This window comes from Macrobrachium nipponense, chromosome 4, assembly GCF_015104395.2.
Source record: "Macrobrachium nipponense isolate FS-2020 chromosome 4, ASM1510439v2, whole genome shotgun sequence".
NCBI classification, from domain to species: domain Eukaryota; kingdom Metazoa; phylum Arthropoda; class Malacostraca; order Decapoda; family Palaemonidae; genus Macrobrachium; species Macrobrachium nipponense.
Genome location: NC_061100.1, coordinates 134752162 through 134767232, shown reverse-complemented (window position 1 = coordinate 134767232; position 15071 = coordinate 134752162). Strand labels below are relative to the sequence as shown.

At 46.6% G+C, this 15071-nt stretch overlaps 2 protein-coding genes across 5 annotated transcripts in view; both read right to left on the bottom strand.

Annotated features, from left to right (window-relative positions):
* LOC135211204 (uncharacterized) overlaps positions 1-9882 on the bottom strand; it is a 180539-nt gene extending 170657 nt beyond the window's left edge. Inside the window, exon 1 of one of the 3 annotated variants that reach the window (XM_064244434.1) lies at positions 9741-9882. The gene's annotated coding sequence lies outside the window, so the exon portion shown is untranslated. Of the gene's footprint in view, positions 1-9163; positions 9380-9740 lie in introns of those variants that run through there. The other 2 variants (XM_064244432.1, XM_064244433.1) reach the window with 2 other exon arrangements.
* Positions 9883-12517: 2635 nt separating this feature from the next.
* The window catches only part of LOC135211200 (trypsin-4-like), a 37945-nt gene continuing 35391 nt past the window's right edge, over positions 12518-15071 (bottom strand). For both annotated transcript variants that reach the window (XM_064244424.1, XM_064244425.1), the window contains exons 8-9: positions 14690-14853; positions 12518-13271 (exon numbers count right to left, since the gene is read on the bottom strand). In XM_064244424.1, the coding sequence (XP_064100494.1) occupies positions 13092-13271; positions 14690-14853 (344 nt within the window). In that variant the 3' untranslated portion in view covers positions 12518-13091. The remainder of the gene's footprint in view (positions 13272-14689; positions 14854-15071) is intronic.

Here is a 15071-nt window from a genome sequence, read left to right as displayed (position 1 = left end):
ACAACTGAAACTCCACAGTGCTATTTGATTGTAATTATAACACATTTTGGTCTAATTCACTCCACAGTGCACTCGAACCACATTGCTGTTTGTGTTTCCTAAGCACTCACTCCGTAAACAAAGTTACGAGCAGCAGACGACAACATGATTATGAGATGCAAAGCTTTATTCCCTTAATTGTTTACTTTACTCAATATTTAGTTTAACTCTACTCAAAATGTTTATTTTAATTCATGTCCATTATCCCTTTTTGCAACCAAATTAACCCCCAAAATTACAATGTTTCGGATGTATACTTACGAGCAGACGACGTGAGGAAAAATGGCTCATCGTTGCCAATCTAGTGGAGCGTCACACATACGCCGATGCATTTACAAACTGTTTCGATGAATTCTAGTTGTCATAGTAATGCAGTAATGATAAAATTGCTCTAATATGACAATTTGTCGAAAATTGCATTTTTCCTAACTATACAAACCTGAGGTCCTTTAACAATAGGAAGTAGCTAGCGGCAGCTGGAACGGTCGTAAGCTTCGAACAAGGGGAGAACGGTAGTTAACTGCTTTGTCCGATCGTCGCGCGCCGCGCGACTGGAGGTAAAACAAATCACTTTTGCTTTTGGCCCATGCAAAATACGCAGAGTGAGGGGTGGCATGAGGAGGGACTATATGTAAAGGACCTCAGGTTGTATAGTTAGGAAAAATGCAATTTTCGACAAATTGTCATTTGTTCCGATACGTAATACAAACCCTCGGTCCTTTAACAATAGGAAGACTCACTTCTTGGTGGGAGGAATCTGAGTCTTTTGATGAACAGACTGGTGTTCGTCCATCCCTGGAATGCCTCCCTGGTCGTAAGAGCGAGGGAGGGATCCAAGCCTCTGTCCGATGATCGGGTGTGCACCGCAGGATCAATGGTCAGACCTCTGGGCCGAGTACTAAGAGAGAGGCAAGCGTATCTCTTGTACCAGCATTGTAAGAACTTTTTCCTTTACATGAGCAAATGTAAAGTAATGGGTTTGTCTCATGTAGGCATCCACTTTTCTCCCCCTTGTTGGAGAAAGTGGTGGATATACACTCCTATCTCTAGTTAAAGAGATAGGATGGAGCTCTGTTGAATAGCTTACCTGCATCTGACTCCCTTCCAGCAAGGTAACGACCGTATCCCTCTGCAGGTAGAGGTAGAGAAGAGGTGTGAGAGAAGCCAGTCACTCCTCTCATTCGCACATTCATTCTCCCAGTCATACCAGGAATCGATGCTGTTCTGCCTGCTCGGGTGCTGGGTAAGCTTACACAACGTGTTGAGCAGCCACCACAGGTCCCAAGGAAAAAGTATCCAAGGACTTGTGGGCAATATCCCGAAGGTAGAAGGACGTGAAGGTGGTCTGGTTGGCCCAGACACCTGCCTTCAGGACCTGCGCCACGGAGAAGTTCTTACGGAACGCTAAGGAGGGTCCGATACCTCTGACTTCGTGGCTCTCGGTCGGAGCGTACGGATGTCGTCGCTACCATCAGCCTCGTAGCTCTCCTGATCACCTCACGCAGCCAGAAAGAAAGCGTGTTCTTGGAGATTCTTTCTTGGTAACCCCAGTGCTAACGAAGAGGCGTCGACACTCAGGCCTGAGATGTCGAGTTCTCTTCAGATAGCGCCGTAGCGCCCTCACAGGACAAAGCAGCATCTCATCCGCATCGTTATCGGTGAAGTCCAGAAGGGAGGGGATCGTGAAAGACTCGAACCTGTCGTCAGGGATCGACGGATTCTGAGTCTTAGCTACGAAGTTCGGGACGAAATCGAGCGTCACAGATCCCCAGCCTCTGGTATGTTTAACATCATAAGAAAGGCCATGTAGTTCCCCTACTCTCTTCGCCGATGCCAGGGCCAGCAAGAAGAGGGTCTTGAGAGTCAGATCCCTGTCTGACGACTCTCGGAGTGGCTCGAAGGGTCTTCGAGTCAAACTCCTAAGTACGAGAGTCACAATCCCACGCAGGGGGCCTGAGTTCCCTGGGTGGGCAAGACCTTTCGAAGCTCCTCATTAGCAAGGAGATCTCGAACGAATTCGAGATGTCCAGTCCCTCAGTTTTAGGACGAGAGCCAGGGCGGCTCTATATCCCTTAAACTGTGGGTACTGAGAGGAGCTTCTCTCGGCGAAGAAACACGAGGAAATCCGCTACCTGCTGAAGAGTGGCTCTAAGAAGAGGACAAACCCTGTCTACGACACCAACCACAGAAGACGGCCCACTTCCCCTGGTACACAGCTGCAGAGGACTGTCGGACGTGTCCAGCCATCTCTGTTGCTGCGCTACGAGAAAAGCCTCTCGTTCGCAAGAGATGGTGGATAACAGCCAGCCGTGAAGTTGAAGGGACTGGACTGCTTGGTGGTACCGTTCTACGTGTGGCTGGGCTAGAAGGTTGTGCCAAGTGGGTAGCTCTCTCGGTGCGTCCGCAAGAAGAGCCAGCAGGTCCGGATACCAAACGGCTTGCGGCCGTTTTGGGAGCCACCAGGATCATTCTGAGATTGGAGTGACCAGCGCTCGACTGATCACTTTCCGAATTCAGACAGAAGGGAGGAAAGGCGTAAGCGAAGAGGTTGTCCCAGGGGTGTTGGAGAGCGTCCTCTGCAGTCTGCCCATGGGTCCGGCACAGCTGAGAAGAAAAACCTGAAGTTTTCTGTTGTGCCGGGTGGCGAACAGGTCTACGACCGGTCGCCCCCACAGGTTGAAGAGCCTTTCCGCCACGTCTTGGTGTAGAGAACATTCGGTCCTATCACCTGATCCCGACGGCTGAGCTTGTCTGCTACTACATTCCTCTTGCCTGGAATGTAGCGTGCTGACAGCTCTATCAAGTGAGCCGTGGCCCACTCGTGCACCTGCACCGTCAACTGATGGAGCGGAAGAGACACTAGCCCCCCCTGCTTGTTGGACATATGCCACTACTGTGGTGTTGTCGCACATCAACACCACTGAGTGTCCCACCAAGCGGTCCTGAAACTCTTGGAGAGCGTAGAACGCCGCCTTGAGTTCCAGGACATTGATGTGAAGGTGCTCTTCGTGATGGTCCCACACACCTGCAGTCAGCAACTCCAGGTGTGCGCCCCATCCCTCGGTCGATGCGTCTGAGAACAGAAGCATCTCCGGGGGAGTGCGTATGGGCACTCCTCTTAAGAGGTTCTTGTCGTCGAGCCACCAGGCTAGGTCCTGCCTCACCTTGTCCGTGATAGCCACGGGAAAGTAAGGAGGATCCGTTGGCCTGAGACCAACTCTCCCTTAGCCTCCACTGGAGAGACCGCAGGTGAAGACGCCCGTGAGGGACTAACTTCTCGAGTGATGACAGATGGCCGATCACGACTTGCCATTGCTGTGCTGCCTGTTCCTGCCGAGACAGGAACCGGCCGGCTGCCTCCCTCCCGAATTTGCTGATACGCAAGTCTGCGGGAAAGACTTGCCCTGCTACCGTGTCTATCAGCATACCAGGTACTTCATCTTCTGCTTGGGTTCGAGATCGGACTTCTCGTAGTTTATCACGATCCCCAGATCGTGCACAAAACTTGAGGAGTCGATCTCTGTCTGTAGCAACTGCGAGCGGGAGCTCGCCAGGACTAGCCAATCGTCGAGATACCTCAGAAGACGTATCCCGTTCGAATGGGCCCAAGCCGACACCAGAGTGAACACTCGCGTGAACACCTGTGGGGCGGTTGAGAGACCGAAACAAAGTGCCCTGAATTGGTACACCGTCCGTCGAAGATGAAGCGGAGGTACTTTCTGGAGGACTGATGGATGGGTATTTGAAAATACGCGTCCTTCAAGTCCACTGAAAGCATGAAATCGTTCCCCCTGATCGAGTCGAGCACCGAGCGTGCCGACTCCATCGTGAACCGCGTCGTGCGAACGAAGCGGTTCAGGGGAGAGAGGGTCTATCACCGGACGCCAGCCCCCCGATGCCTTCTCCACTAGGAAGAGGCGGCTGTAAAGCCCGGTGATGGTCCTCCACGATTTCTACAGCTCGTTTCGCCAGCATGGTCTTGATCTCCTGTCGAAGAGCGTTGTCCTTTGCTGATCCCCGGACATAGGTCTGTAGGTGGACCGGATTGGAGATGAGGGGGGGCCGAGACTCGAAGGGTAGTAGATATCCCTCCCGAAGGACGTCTACTATCCAGTTCTCGGCGCCGTAGCGCTGCCAAGTCGCCCAATGGCTCGCCAGGCACCCCCCCCACTTCCGGCAGCAGGTGAGGGGGAACGCCGTCCCTAGCGTTTCCCACCTCGTTTCGACTTCTTTCCAGCACCCCCTCGGGGAAAGGAGGGCTGGGAGGAGGGCTGGTTGCGGCCTCCTCAGCAGAAGTTGAAACTACAGGAGTCTTCACACGGGGTTTGGACGGTGCAACCGTCTTCGCCGCCGTGGAAGCGCTAGCCAAGCTCTTTGGTTTGGCCGCAGTCGCTCGAGATTGACCCCAGTAACCTTCGAGACTGCCTGGTGAACTAAGCGGTCACTCTCGTCAGTGCGCCGCCTTTCCACCGCAGCGTCCACCATCTCTCCAGGGAAGAGAGCTGGGGAACTCCTAAGAGGTCCATTTCGAAGCCCGAGTGCCGCCTCACGCCCGGCCCCCTTTGGTCACTCGGGTAAGGACTGCGTCCCTACGTCGAAGAACCAAGTTGGCCCACAGGTTAGCCAGTCTGATGGGCGAGGTAAGAGATTGCTCTTCCTCCAGACTGGCACAGTCTCCTAAAAGAAGCGTCGTCTTCGAGAGCAGAGCTCCCAGAGCCGGCGCTACTTTGGATATTGTGAGGGACCACAAATCCAACCCAGGAAACTGCCTGGAATGCTGCCATAGCGGTAGATTTCCAGGGCAAGTGCTCCTGCTGCGAGAACCATAGGTTCTCCGACAGGAGCTGCTGCAGGGACACACCTGGAGTCAGCCTCGCTAACTCCGGGTTAACCTGTTTCGGCAGTATCGGGTCTTCCGAAGGCACGTAGAATCGCCTCTGCCGCTGTAGAGGAGGAGGAAAGCAGCTTAGAAGACCGTCCGGACTTTAGCGAGTCCTCCCGTCCTGAGACGAGATTCTCCACCTGATCCAGGACCGAGTCTGCAAGCTCAGATCGCGGTAACCCCACCATCATTTGGGTTCCCTCTTGGGACCCCCAAAATGATTCGAGCCGGGACGTGGGCTCTGCCGGTGGTAGCGGCGATCCTTCCGCGAGGTCATTATGCAGACGCATCAGCTTTAATGACCTCCGCAAAGTTCCTCTGTATCTCGGGAGTTACAGCGTCTTGTGGAGTAGGACCGTCCAGTCCCTCCAGCAAGAGCATATCCCGCGATACTCCTCCTTCAGAAGGAGGAACAGCGACAGACCCCTGACGGTCGCCTCCAACTACTTGCGCGTACGTTCTGGTCGGTCCTAAAACCGTGCCTGAGCCGTACGGCGTCATAGCTGGGTCACGAGCGGCGCACCTCTCGTGATCGCTCCTCGGTACCTCGCTCCTCCGGTATAGCCCGAGGAGGTTGAAGGTACGGGAGAGGCAGACCTGACGCTCCCCCCCTCGCTCGCTGGCAGGACCAGCTGTGCGTGGAGGGCTGCTGCTGATCGTCAACCCGCGGTGACGGTCGAGCAGCAGGCCTAGCCTTGCCGCTCGCCTGGGCGATTGGCTCGGCTGAGAACGTCGAGACCGATCTCTAGCGTCAGGCGAGCTGCCGCTGGTCACCGTCTCCGCCCGGTCCCATCGGGAGCGGCGGACGGGTGACCTGCTAGGCTCTGTCGCGTCGAGACCGGCCAGCGTCCTCTCGGCGCAGTCAAGCCGCTGGTACCAGCCGTGGCTGGTACCGGCGGCCGGGGGGGACTCCTTCCTCGCCTCAACCCGTGGCCGGTCAGCGACCGTCACGTCAGCCCGAGCAGCCAGTTTAATCGCTGCTGAGAGCGTCCACTGGCCTGGCGAGAGTCGTGTGCATGACCTCTCGCCAGTCTCTGCTCCGCGCCGCTGTCTTGACGGCGAGCGAGCTCGGGCGTCAAAACTTTGGCTGGACGGTCTTCTTTGGAAGAGCGTCCACTCGGTGCTTTCTTCGCGAACGAGAAGCGGCCGAGACGGAAACCTGGTTTAGCGGCAGAACCGCTAGCACCAGGTGAGGACGCACCAGCCGAGGCTGGTGCACCTCTGGTCCCCGTCGACTTCTTCTTTGCAGAAGAAGCGACGGGCCCGTTCCCGAAGGAACAGGAGGACCAGCAGAAGAGCTCCCCAGCTCGCCTGAGCGAGCCGGGCCCTTAGAAGATCCCGAAGGAGTCTTCTTAGGGGGGGGAGGAGGCAACCTTCTTCTTCTTCGGCTGTTTAGCCTTAGAAGTCGAAGGGGAAGGAGAGGCAGCAGACGACGAAGAAGAACGACGAAGACGACGACGGGGACACCTTCTTCCTCTTCCTCTTCTTCTTCGCCAGGCTCCGCAGGACAGACGTCAGGTCTTCCATCCAGGAGGGAGCCGGGGCAGTTGCCAAAGCAACAGGGCCCGACTGCACCTGCCCGGAAAGACCTGAGACTGTGACAGCACCACCAACAGCAGGAACAACAGGAACAAAAAGGTCCGGGAACAGCAGGAACGGCAGGAACATCTGAAAGTGAATGAGCAGCAGGCCCCTGATCTGAAAAGGAATGAGCGGCTGGGACGGCAACAGGACGGCAGGCACGGCAGGTACCAGGAGAGCCAGGCGTCCTGTCGGCAGCTACCGTCATCCTCGCACTGGCGGCAGGTCCAGGGGGGTACTCTTTGGGCAAGCGGAAGTCCGGGGTCGGCAATACAAAGAATCCAGGTGGTGGTGGCACGTCCTCTTTGGCACGGCAGGAATGGGTTTTTTGGATCGCAGCCGTGGGTGTCACCGACATGATATGTGGTGTATACACCAGATGCGGTGGCATCTCATATGCTGGTGTCGAGATTGTGGTTGTTGTAGTGGTCACCGCACCATGAGTGACCACTGCCGACACCCCGCCAACGAATGAACAACCCCTGTATGCTCGGCACTCCCTGCAGTCCCAGCGACTCCCACACCTGTCCCAGGTCGTCCTTCGCTGATGGCACACCTGAGGAAGCAACAGTCGGGTTAGTTAGAGGGGTTTCCTCACGCCTGGGGGGAGAAGAACCCCCACCCCCCCCAGAGCGGACGGAAGACCCCGAGTACAACTGGACGTCCGGGTAGCGGGCGCCCTCATCCACACTCGACGGATCGAGAGAGGAGAAGGACTCCGCTACCCCCCCCGCAGGGAAGGCGCGAAACATGGGGGCTCGGCCGGGGGGCAGGAAAGAGGACAAAGTGTCCGTTACCAAAGGAGTCACTGGACTTTCCGATGACTTCTTGGGCGGCCTAAGTCTCTTCCTGCCCTCGTACAGCACCCTCCCACTGCGCCTCGGACCAATTCATACATATTACACAGGGCTCGTTGCGGGAGCACTCTCCGCCCCGACAACGAGTACAAACCTCGTGAGGATCTACATCGACAAACGATCTAAATCCCCCACATCTACGCCCCCTCCAGCCCGGACACACTCTACGGGCGACGGGGGGCGTGGTGATATCTCCATTTCTTCTTCACCTCATTGCAATGATCAACAAAACAAAAGAAATGCAAAAGTACTTACAATCACTCTGATTTATACAGAAAGAGAGGGCAAATACTCAAACTCAAAGCAAACGACAAAGGGGCGGGGCAGAGCGATGACGAGCACGTCCTTCCCCACACTACGGCCGAAAGCAAAAGTGATTTGTTTACCTCCCAGTCGCGCGGCGCGCGACGATCGGACAAGCAGTTAACTACCGTTCTCCCCTTGTTCGAAGCTTACGACCGTTCCAGCTGCCGCTAGCTACTTCCTATTGTTAAAGGACCGAGGGTTTGTATTACGTATCGGAACAAATGTATATATACTACAAATAGATACGCTAATTTCACTTATTTCCCCGGTTTTGTGTAAGTCTTATACCTAGTTTGGAGGGTAAACACATACCAATTGACAACACTGATAAACAATTGAAGAGCGCAAAACGCCGCAAAGAATGCCGTAGTCCCCTTGAATAAGTACGAATAAGTGCTGGTAAGAGGTGGGTTTACGATTGTTGTGATGAAAGTGCCCCAGCGTCTATGGGTACAAGTGGTGTGCAGATTTAGCACATGAAATGGGAAGTTTGTTGACACAAGCGACTCCGTAAACATCAAGATAGCGTCAATCTTCGAAACATTTTTAGTTGTAAGTAAAAATTTCTAAAGCGTTTTGGTGAGATTTCCACTGCAGTAGGCCACCCTTTTCAGTACCCTCTGTTTAAATCTTAAAATTTGGCCTTAATTTCTAACTTTGGAGAAAATACTTACTTCGAAAGGAGAGTAGAGGTCTTTAGCTCCGTTTTTCACCAACAAGAAGTCGCGACTGATGCCCATCTCCGGTGTCAGGACGCGTTATAATGTACTTTTTCGGAGGGTGGCTAGGTGTTGATTGTAGGTGGCCTGCTTGGCCTGCTGTGATATTCTACCCTAAAAATATTGAACGCGTTTTGGTGAGATTTGCACTACGTTTGAGACCGTTTTCAGTACCCTCTGTTTAAATCTTAAAATTCGGCCGTAATTTCTAACTTTGGAGAAAATACTTACTTCGAAAGGAGAGTAGGGGTCTTTAGCTCTGTTTCTCACCAACAACAAGTCGCGACTGATGCCCATCTCCGATGTCAGGACGCGTTATAATGTACTTATTTTGGGATTGTCCAAGCTGATCGAACATGGTCCACTCTGGACCCTACGGATTTTTACCCTAACAACAATACAGGCTACCTAGGTATTTATCACCAATTCAAGAACATAGGCTACCTAGTAAAAGCGTATAAGCATACCCAAGTAAAGGCTAACTAAGTACTACTAGGTAGTAGAGCTAGTAGCTAGGTAATAGCTAGGTAGGTACTACACATTAGGCTAAATAGATAGGCTAGGTAGTACTACCTAGGTACCTAGGTAGCTACTACCTAGGTATGTACCAAACTAGTAACTTTCATAAGAGGCGTAAACAAGAAATGCGTAAAAAATACTATATGGTTCATATATTAGACGATGAATTAAAGAGTCATAGCATTAACCTATATTACTCCTGGTGCAGCCAGTATTTGCCACAAACTGAATAAAGACATAGAAATGACACATCTACTTACTGATTACAACGTGCTTCTTTGCGAAGTACTTACTATTTCGGTACATAGAATACGTAAGGTGAAAGATGAAGTATGGCCTGAGAAAGCATCCACAATTTAACATTATTCCTATTATTTACACATCAAAATTTCCAAATATAAAAAATATACCGCTCATAATCTGTAAAATTATTTTCTATCGACGGTGAACGAAAATTGCCCACTACACGACAAGCAGCGTAAAGCGATAAACAGTTTAGTCAAAATAAAGTATATATACTTTTTCGATGTACCTTTTTGTTTGTTTACATACATCAGCTGATCGATGATGGTACAGGTAAACAAAAACCAGTCTGCACGATTATTACAGAGAAGAGGATTATTAATTGAATGACAACCGAAATCATTAACAAGTAATTAAAATTTTTCAAATTATGCATCAGACTTGTCTACTATTATGTGTCTGTGATTTAAAGACAAACATAGTTAGCTTATTTTCTCCTTACATTAAAGAACGGCGGGCATGCAAAAGAAAAAAAAAAGGAAATAGGCCAGATATTTGCCTATTCATGAAAACACAAGGACAAGTATACACAACCTCGACTGATTTGGTCGTCTGGGAACTTTTACCAGAAAATCAATCCAGATTTGATAATGAGGCTTATATTCGTCTGTACTAATAAGTCGCGTGTTCACTGTTAATTGTTGAAGTTTTTGTATGTATGGTGACAGTTACACATAGCTTCTTTTTATCCAGTTCCACTTCACGGGAGGGTCGTTGTGACATTTGTAAATAAATTAGTTTTCTCACACACAATATTGAAGAGCAATTCTGAGTAGCTCGGAGGATAGCAATGTTTGCAAATTTTCCTTGAGACTTGATATTATCAGTCCTGGTATCAAGTGGGAGCTTATTGTATGGAATCTTGAAGCTGCTGATTTGAGGGCTCTAAAACCAACATTCGAAATGTATTTTGGCTCAAATAACTTGAACCATTTGTACATAGCTAGTCTTCAGCTGAATATCATTTGCTGACAGTTTTATGAGCAACGTATTTAAGATAATTTGGACAGAGTTTAAACAGCTTGATGAGTCATTACACAAAAGTTGAAGATTATAGCTACTAGATTTCCCAAGCAGTCAGTGCAGCTCAAACACTAAAAGAGTATTATTATTCAGAGGTGAAATACCATACTCAATCTTCCAGCTCAACTTTAAATATTTTGCAGATTTTTAAGTTATATCTTGGGTGGATTATGATAAAAAAAAAAGAGTTGCAATTGGGCACTCTATTAGCTAATGACACAATTGGTTATATGTTTTTGAAGAGAACACTCATGAAGAAATTCTTTAAGACAATATGTAGCCCGTAGCCTAACCGTACACTGTTAATGGTTTCAGTACAAAGAGGCAAATTAGCACACCGTCCTTTGTCTCAAGCGTTATCAGCCATCAGCGATAGATTACTATTTATACTGAGCCATTTTTCTTTCCCATCGAAATAAATTTCTTTTGATTTTCGTTTAGTCTTTGTTGCTTAAATGCCTGTTCTTTAACACCGGAAAAAGCGTAATTCACTCTCACTTGTGCATACTCGATGTCGTTGATGGATTAATAAAATTCGTGTCATCTGCAAACAGCTTGAAATTCATCTTCATGTCTCCGCGGTGCATTTGGTAATCCATCCGTGTATTTAAGTACACAAGAGAATTTAACCAACACACTTCCATGATACTCCTCCTCAGAGTTTCTGGAGATGAAGATGTGTGTCCTATCTGTACGTAGTATTTTTTGTTACGAAGGTAGCCTTTAAAATACTCAAAGACCTCCTCAATAATCTCAATGTACTGCAAATCATTTAGAATTTCAAGCACGATTATATCAAAAGCCGATTTAAGGTCGAGTAAGACAAGGATACCAAAGTTGCCTTTATCCATAATTTCCAACTGATCATTTAGAGCAGATCATACAATGGTCTTTCTTGAGCCTAGTTTATTATAAGCTAACAATCTTGCTAAGCATTTACCCTGTCCAGGTGAGTAATTGAATGAATTTGAAAGATATTCATATGAACTAAAGTTCTGATAATCAAGTGCACCTTTCAAAACTGGTTTATATTAGACTTACTCAAGATGTTTGTTTATATGGTGTTTTTACGTTGCATGGAACCAGTTGTTATTCAGCAACGGGACATACGATTTTACATGACTTCCGAACCACGTCGAGAGTAAACTTTTAATTAATAAATGTAGGGAAGTTGCATTCAGAAATAATAGTATTTATAACTTACTCCTTGATATAAGTAAGGTATGAAGAATTTTCCACCCCAATTAATTCAGTTACTGTTATCGAATCAGATTCTTTACGTTTTCTGTATTGCTACACTACTTCTTCTTCTTTCTCTACAAGCTTGTCCCTATTTGTGGTCGCTGTAATGGTTTTTCAACACTCTCTTCCATCTCCCTCGGTCCAGTGCATCCTCCTCGCTCAATCCCAACTCTCTCATATCTCTCTTCACACAGTTAATCCATCGCAATTTTGGTTACCTAACCCTCTCCCACCTGGTAATCCCATCTCCACCATCTTCCTTATCGGGTGGTCTTCCTCTCGTCTCTTTATATGTCCATACCATCTGAGTCTACGTTCCCTCACCTCAGCGACACAGAGGGAATGTAAGATCTTCAAGATGTGTTTAGAAATCATGCAAAACATGTAGTACTTTAGAATTCAGGCAAAACGGGTTATTTTAATAAGGTTGTATATTTTGAGACTACGCTTGTTTGATAAGATGTTAAATTAATTCAGATATATTTAGTTACGTTTAAAAGGACGTCAGTTATGATATGCCATTTATTTACTGGATTTTTTTATTCTGGTTACATTGTAGTATATTTCTTCCTCTAACGTATTACTGAAGCTCGGATGACACAAATGTGGATTGGACTGGATTATAAAATCTAAACCAAGGACAATCGCTGGGACTATTGAGGTCATTCAGCCCTGAAAATGTAGAATGAATTGCTACGGAGAGGGTGGAGAGTAGGGCAGTAAAAAGAGAAAATGGACGGAGGCATAGTAAAATGAACGAAAGGGGTTGCAGAGAGGGGCCGAAGGGACCTCAAGTAATGCCTATGGTGCATCGTGTGAGATGCACCAACGGCACTAAGCCACAAGCTCCCCCAATTCGGGAACACAAGTATGGGAAAAAGGAAAGGTTTCATGCAAGAGGGTTTCTCTGGTGCACGTCGCCAAGGTGCTCCATAGCAACACGGAATCTTTTGCAGACTATTGTCGTTTTATCAGTGGTAACAATAACACAAGTCAAAACTGGGCTGGCAGCAGAGAAAATGGAAGGTAATGAAAAAACAAACAACCATTTTTTAGAACATCTTTATTATATAATACAAAAATCATTTTACTTCAGACAAATATGCACAACTCATTGATAGAACATTAATGAATGCTTTTCGTTTAATACATTCGTGTATAAATAAATCTGATTGAGTTCCCAAAGTAACAGTATAAACGCATAACAAGTGTTCAAGGAAAATACTGCAAACTTGCCTATATGACAGGTTATTCAGTATTCACATGAATTCGGCGACTTTGTTCTACCCTAATATCCTTGTTTCCCTGGTTAAGAATTTGCTTCACTCAAAGCATTGAAACTATTATGTTAGAGAATGACAAAACCACACTTATGACCACAGTTTCGGTCTGCAATAACTGCAAACCACCATACTACACTACCATAAGCACAGAAACGCTTCCAATCCTTAACTTATGAGAAAGGAAGACAGAATATGATGAAAATGAATGGAAAGCATCTAAAGCTATAAATTCAAGAGTCAGCCACTCTAGGACGACTGGCAGCTATTTTGCTGTTTAGGAAAGCTACGAGATGAAGATAAATTCGCTAGTTTTGTTTCGTTCTCCACGGCAAAGTTTTTAGAGTTCATCAGGCCAAACGAGCCTAACAATCCAGTCAACGTAATACTCAACACGTGTATATGTTCCAGGAACATCAGACTGTTGACAATCGGGGAGCCCACGTGACACTAGACCAACAACCTCCTTCACATCACAAGTAGTTCGTGTGGCCACCATCAGGGGGCCTCCACTATCACCCTGTGTGCAGATAAGATCTAAAATTAATCTACAATAATTTCCATTAAATTTTGATTATTCAAAACCTGTTCACTGAAAGCTCGGTGCCAGCAAGACCTTTTGGATAATAAAATAGCAACAAACGGAATTTACAAAATTAACACTCAAAATAGGCAAAAGGAAAATAAAAGGAGCTATTGGCAACAACATGATCACCACACAAACGAATGTAGCCTTTAGGTTTCAGTTATCACTAAAATTTACTTAGTCAATTTATGACTCTCCATCAGCTACAATTACTCAGCCTAACCAAAGCTAGGGCGAATGAAAATGAATGAAAAAGCTGTACAAAATGTAGGGTAAAAAATAATTCCAGGGGCGTTGGCAAATAACCTCGAGTAGTTTATTCACCTACATACCTTGGAATATAGGGTATATGTGATTCTCTAAACTACGTAAGTGAATAATACGTAAGGCTGATATGGTATTTTCAATTTAACTAATCAATATTATTGTTGACCTATTATTACTATAATAATTATTATCAAACTAAGAAAGCAGCCTGTTACAGAAATGGAAACTAAAAGCTAAAGTACAAAGTATGAAACAAACAATAAAGCTAAGCAAAAGATGACAACATAAAAAAGAAATAAAAAAGTAGAATAGAACAGTTGACCAATAAACTATGCAGCGAGACTAGGGTCGACCTGTTTGAAAAAAAAAAAAAAAAAAAAAAAATCACCAAGTTAGAATTTCTGAAACTTCAAGAATTCAGCATCAGGCTCCGGAAGATCACTGCATCCTTCTGTCACATCATGAATAAAATCCAGTGGTACTGAGCCTCTGGAAGAGAAAGAGGGGCTGCAGAATTAACTACATAGGTACTAGTACTGTGTAGTTGTAGGCTATGGGGTAGAGGTACAGTTAGGGATAATCTTAATGGGAAGAATCAGAATTATGAAACATCTTATACATTCCAATTGAAATTATTGAAAGACGGTGCCAACGATTAATATCAAGGATACAAAAAGAAGGGAATTAAAACATATCCTCTAGATAGACATGACTCCAAAAATCTTCAACAGACTTCTTCGGTATACCGATTACTCAAAAGTGAATTTGCTATACAGAAAAAGAGCCCTTTTGATGCTATATATTTTTTTAAATAAACATGATAGTACGTATAAGGTTATCTTTATAACTAACAGGCATTACATTCCCGTAAGACGGGACAAATTGATTTTATAAGCCGTCGTATAACACAGCAATGCATTTCCATGTGTGTTGTGACCTTCATTCCACAGCTAGATTTTATCTTCTTTCCAGTGACTTGCTCTGGGCGCAGTTGGGCCAGTAAAACTTCAGCCTACTTTGCCAAACGGCTTAGGTGAATCAACACTAGAAAATAGATACGTATTAATACAGGGAGTTATACTTACCGTACAGGCTCCCGACTTCGTTTCGTTAGCACAGATGATGCTATCTGTTATTCCCACTGGGTACTCCAGCGAATTTCTGACATCTGATATTTGTGGGTTTTTATCACATTCAATTCGATCGATGACTGTTACTTCTGCTTTACGCAATACATCACTCGTTTGACCTATAATAACAGAAGTTCATTTAGTTGAAATTCTACCTGCGGCTAAATTTAATAATAAGAAAGACTGCCTATAATAGATTCACATCAACCGTGCATCTCATGAAGCCAGTGATTTAATGATTATAATGATATATGAATCATGTTCTTTGGTAAACTTAAGGCTAAAATATTTATGGTGAAATAAACATGAAATTCTCAATATAAATACATTCTTTCAT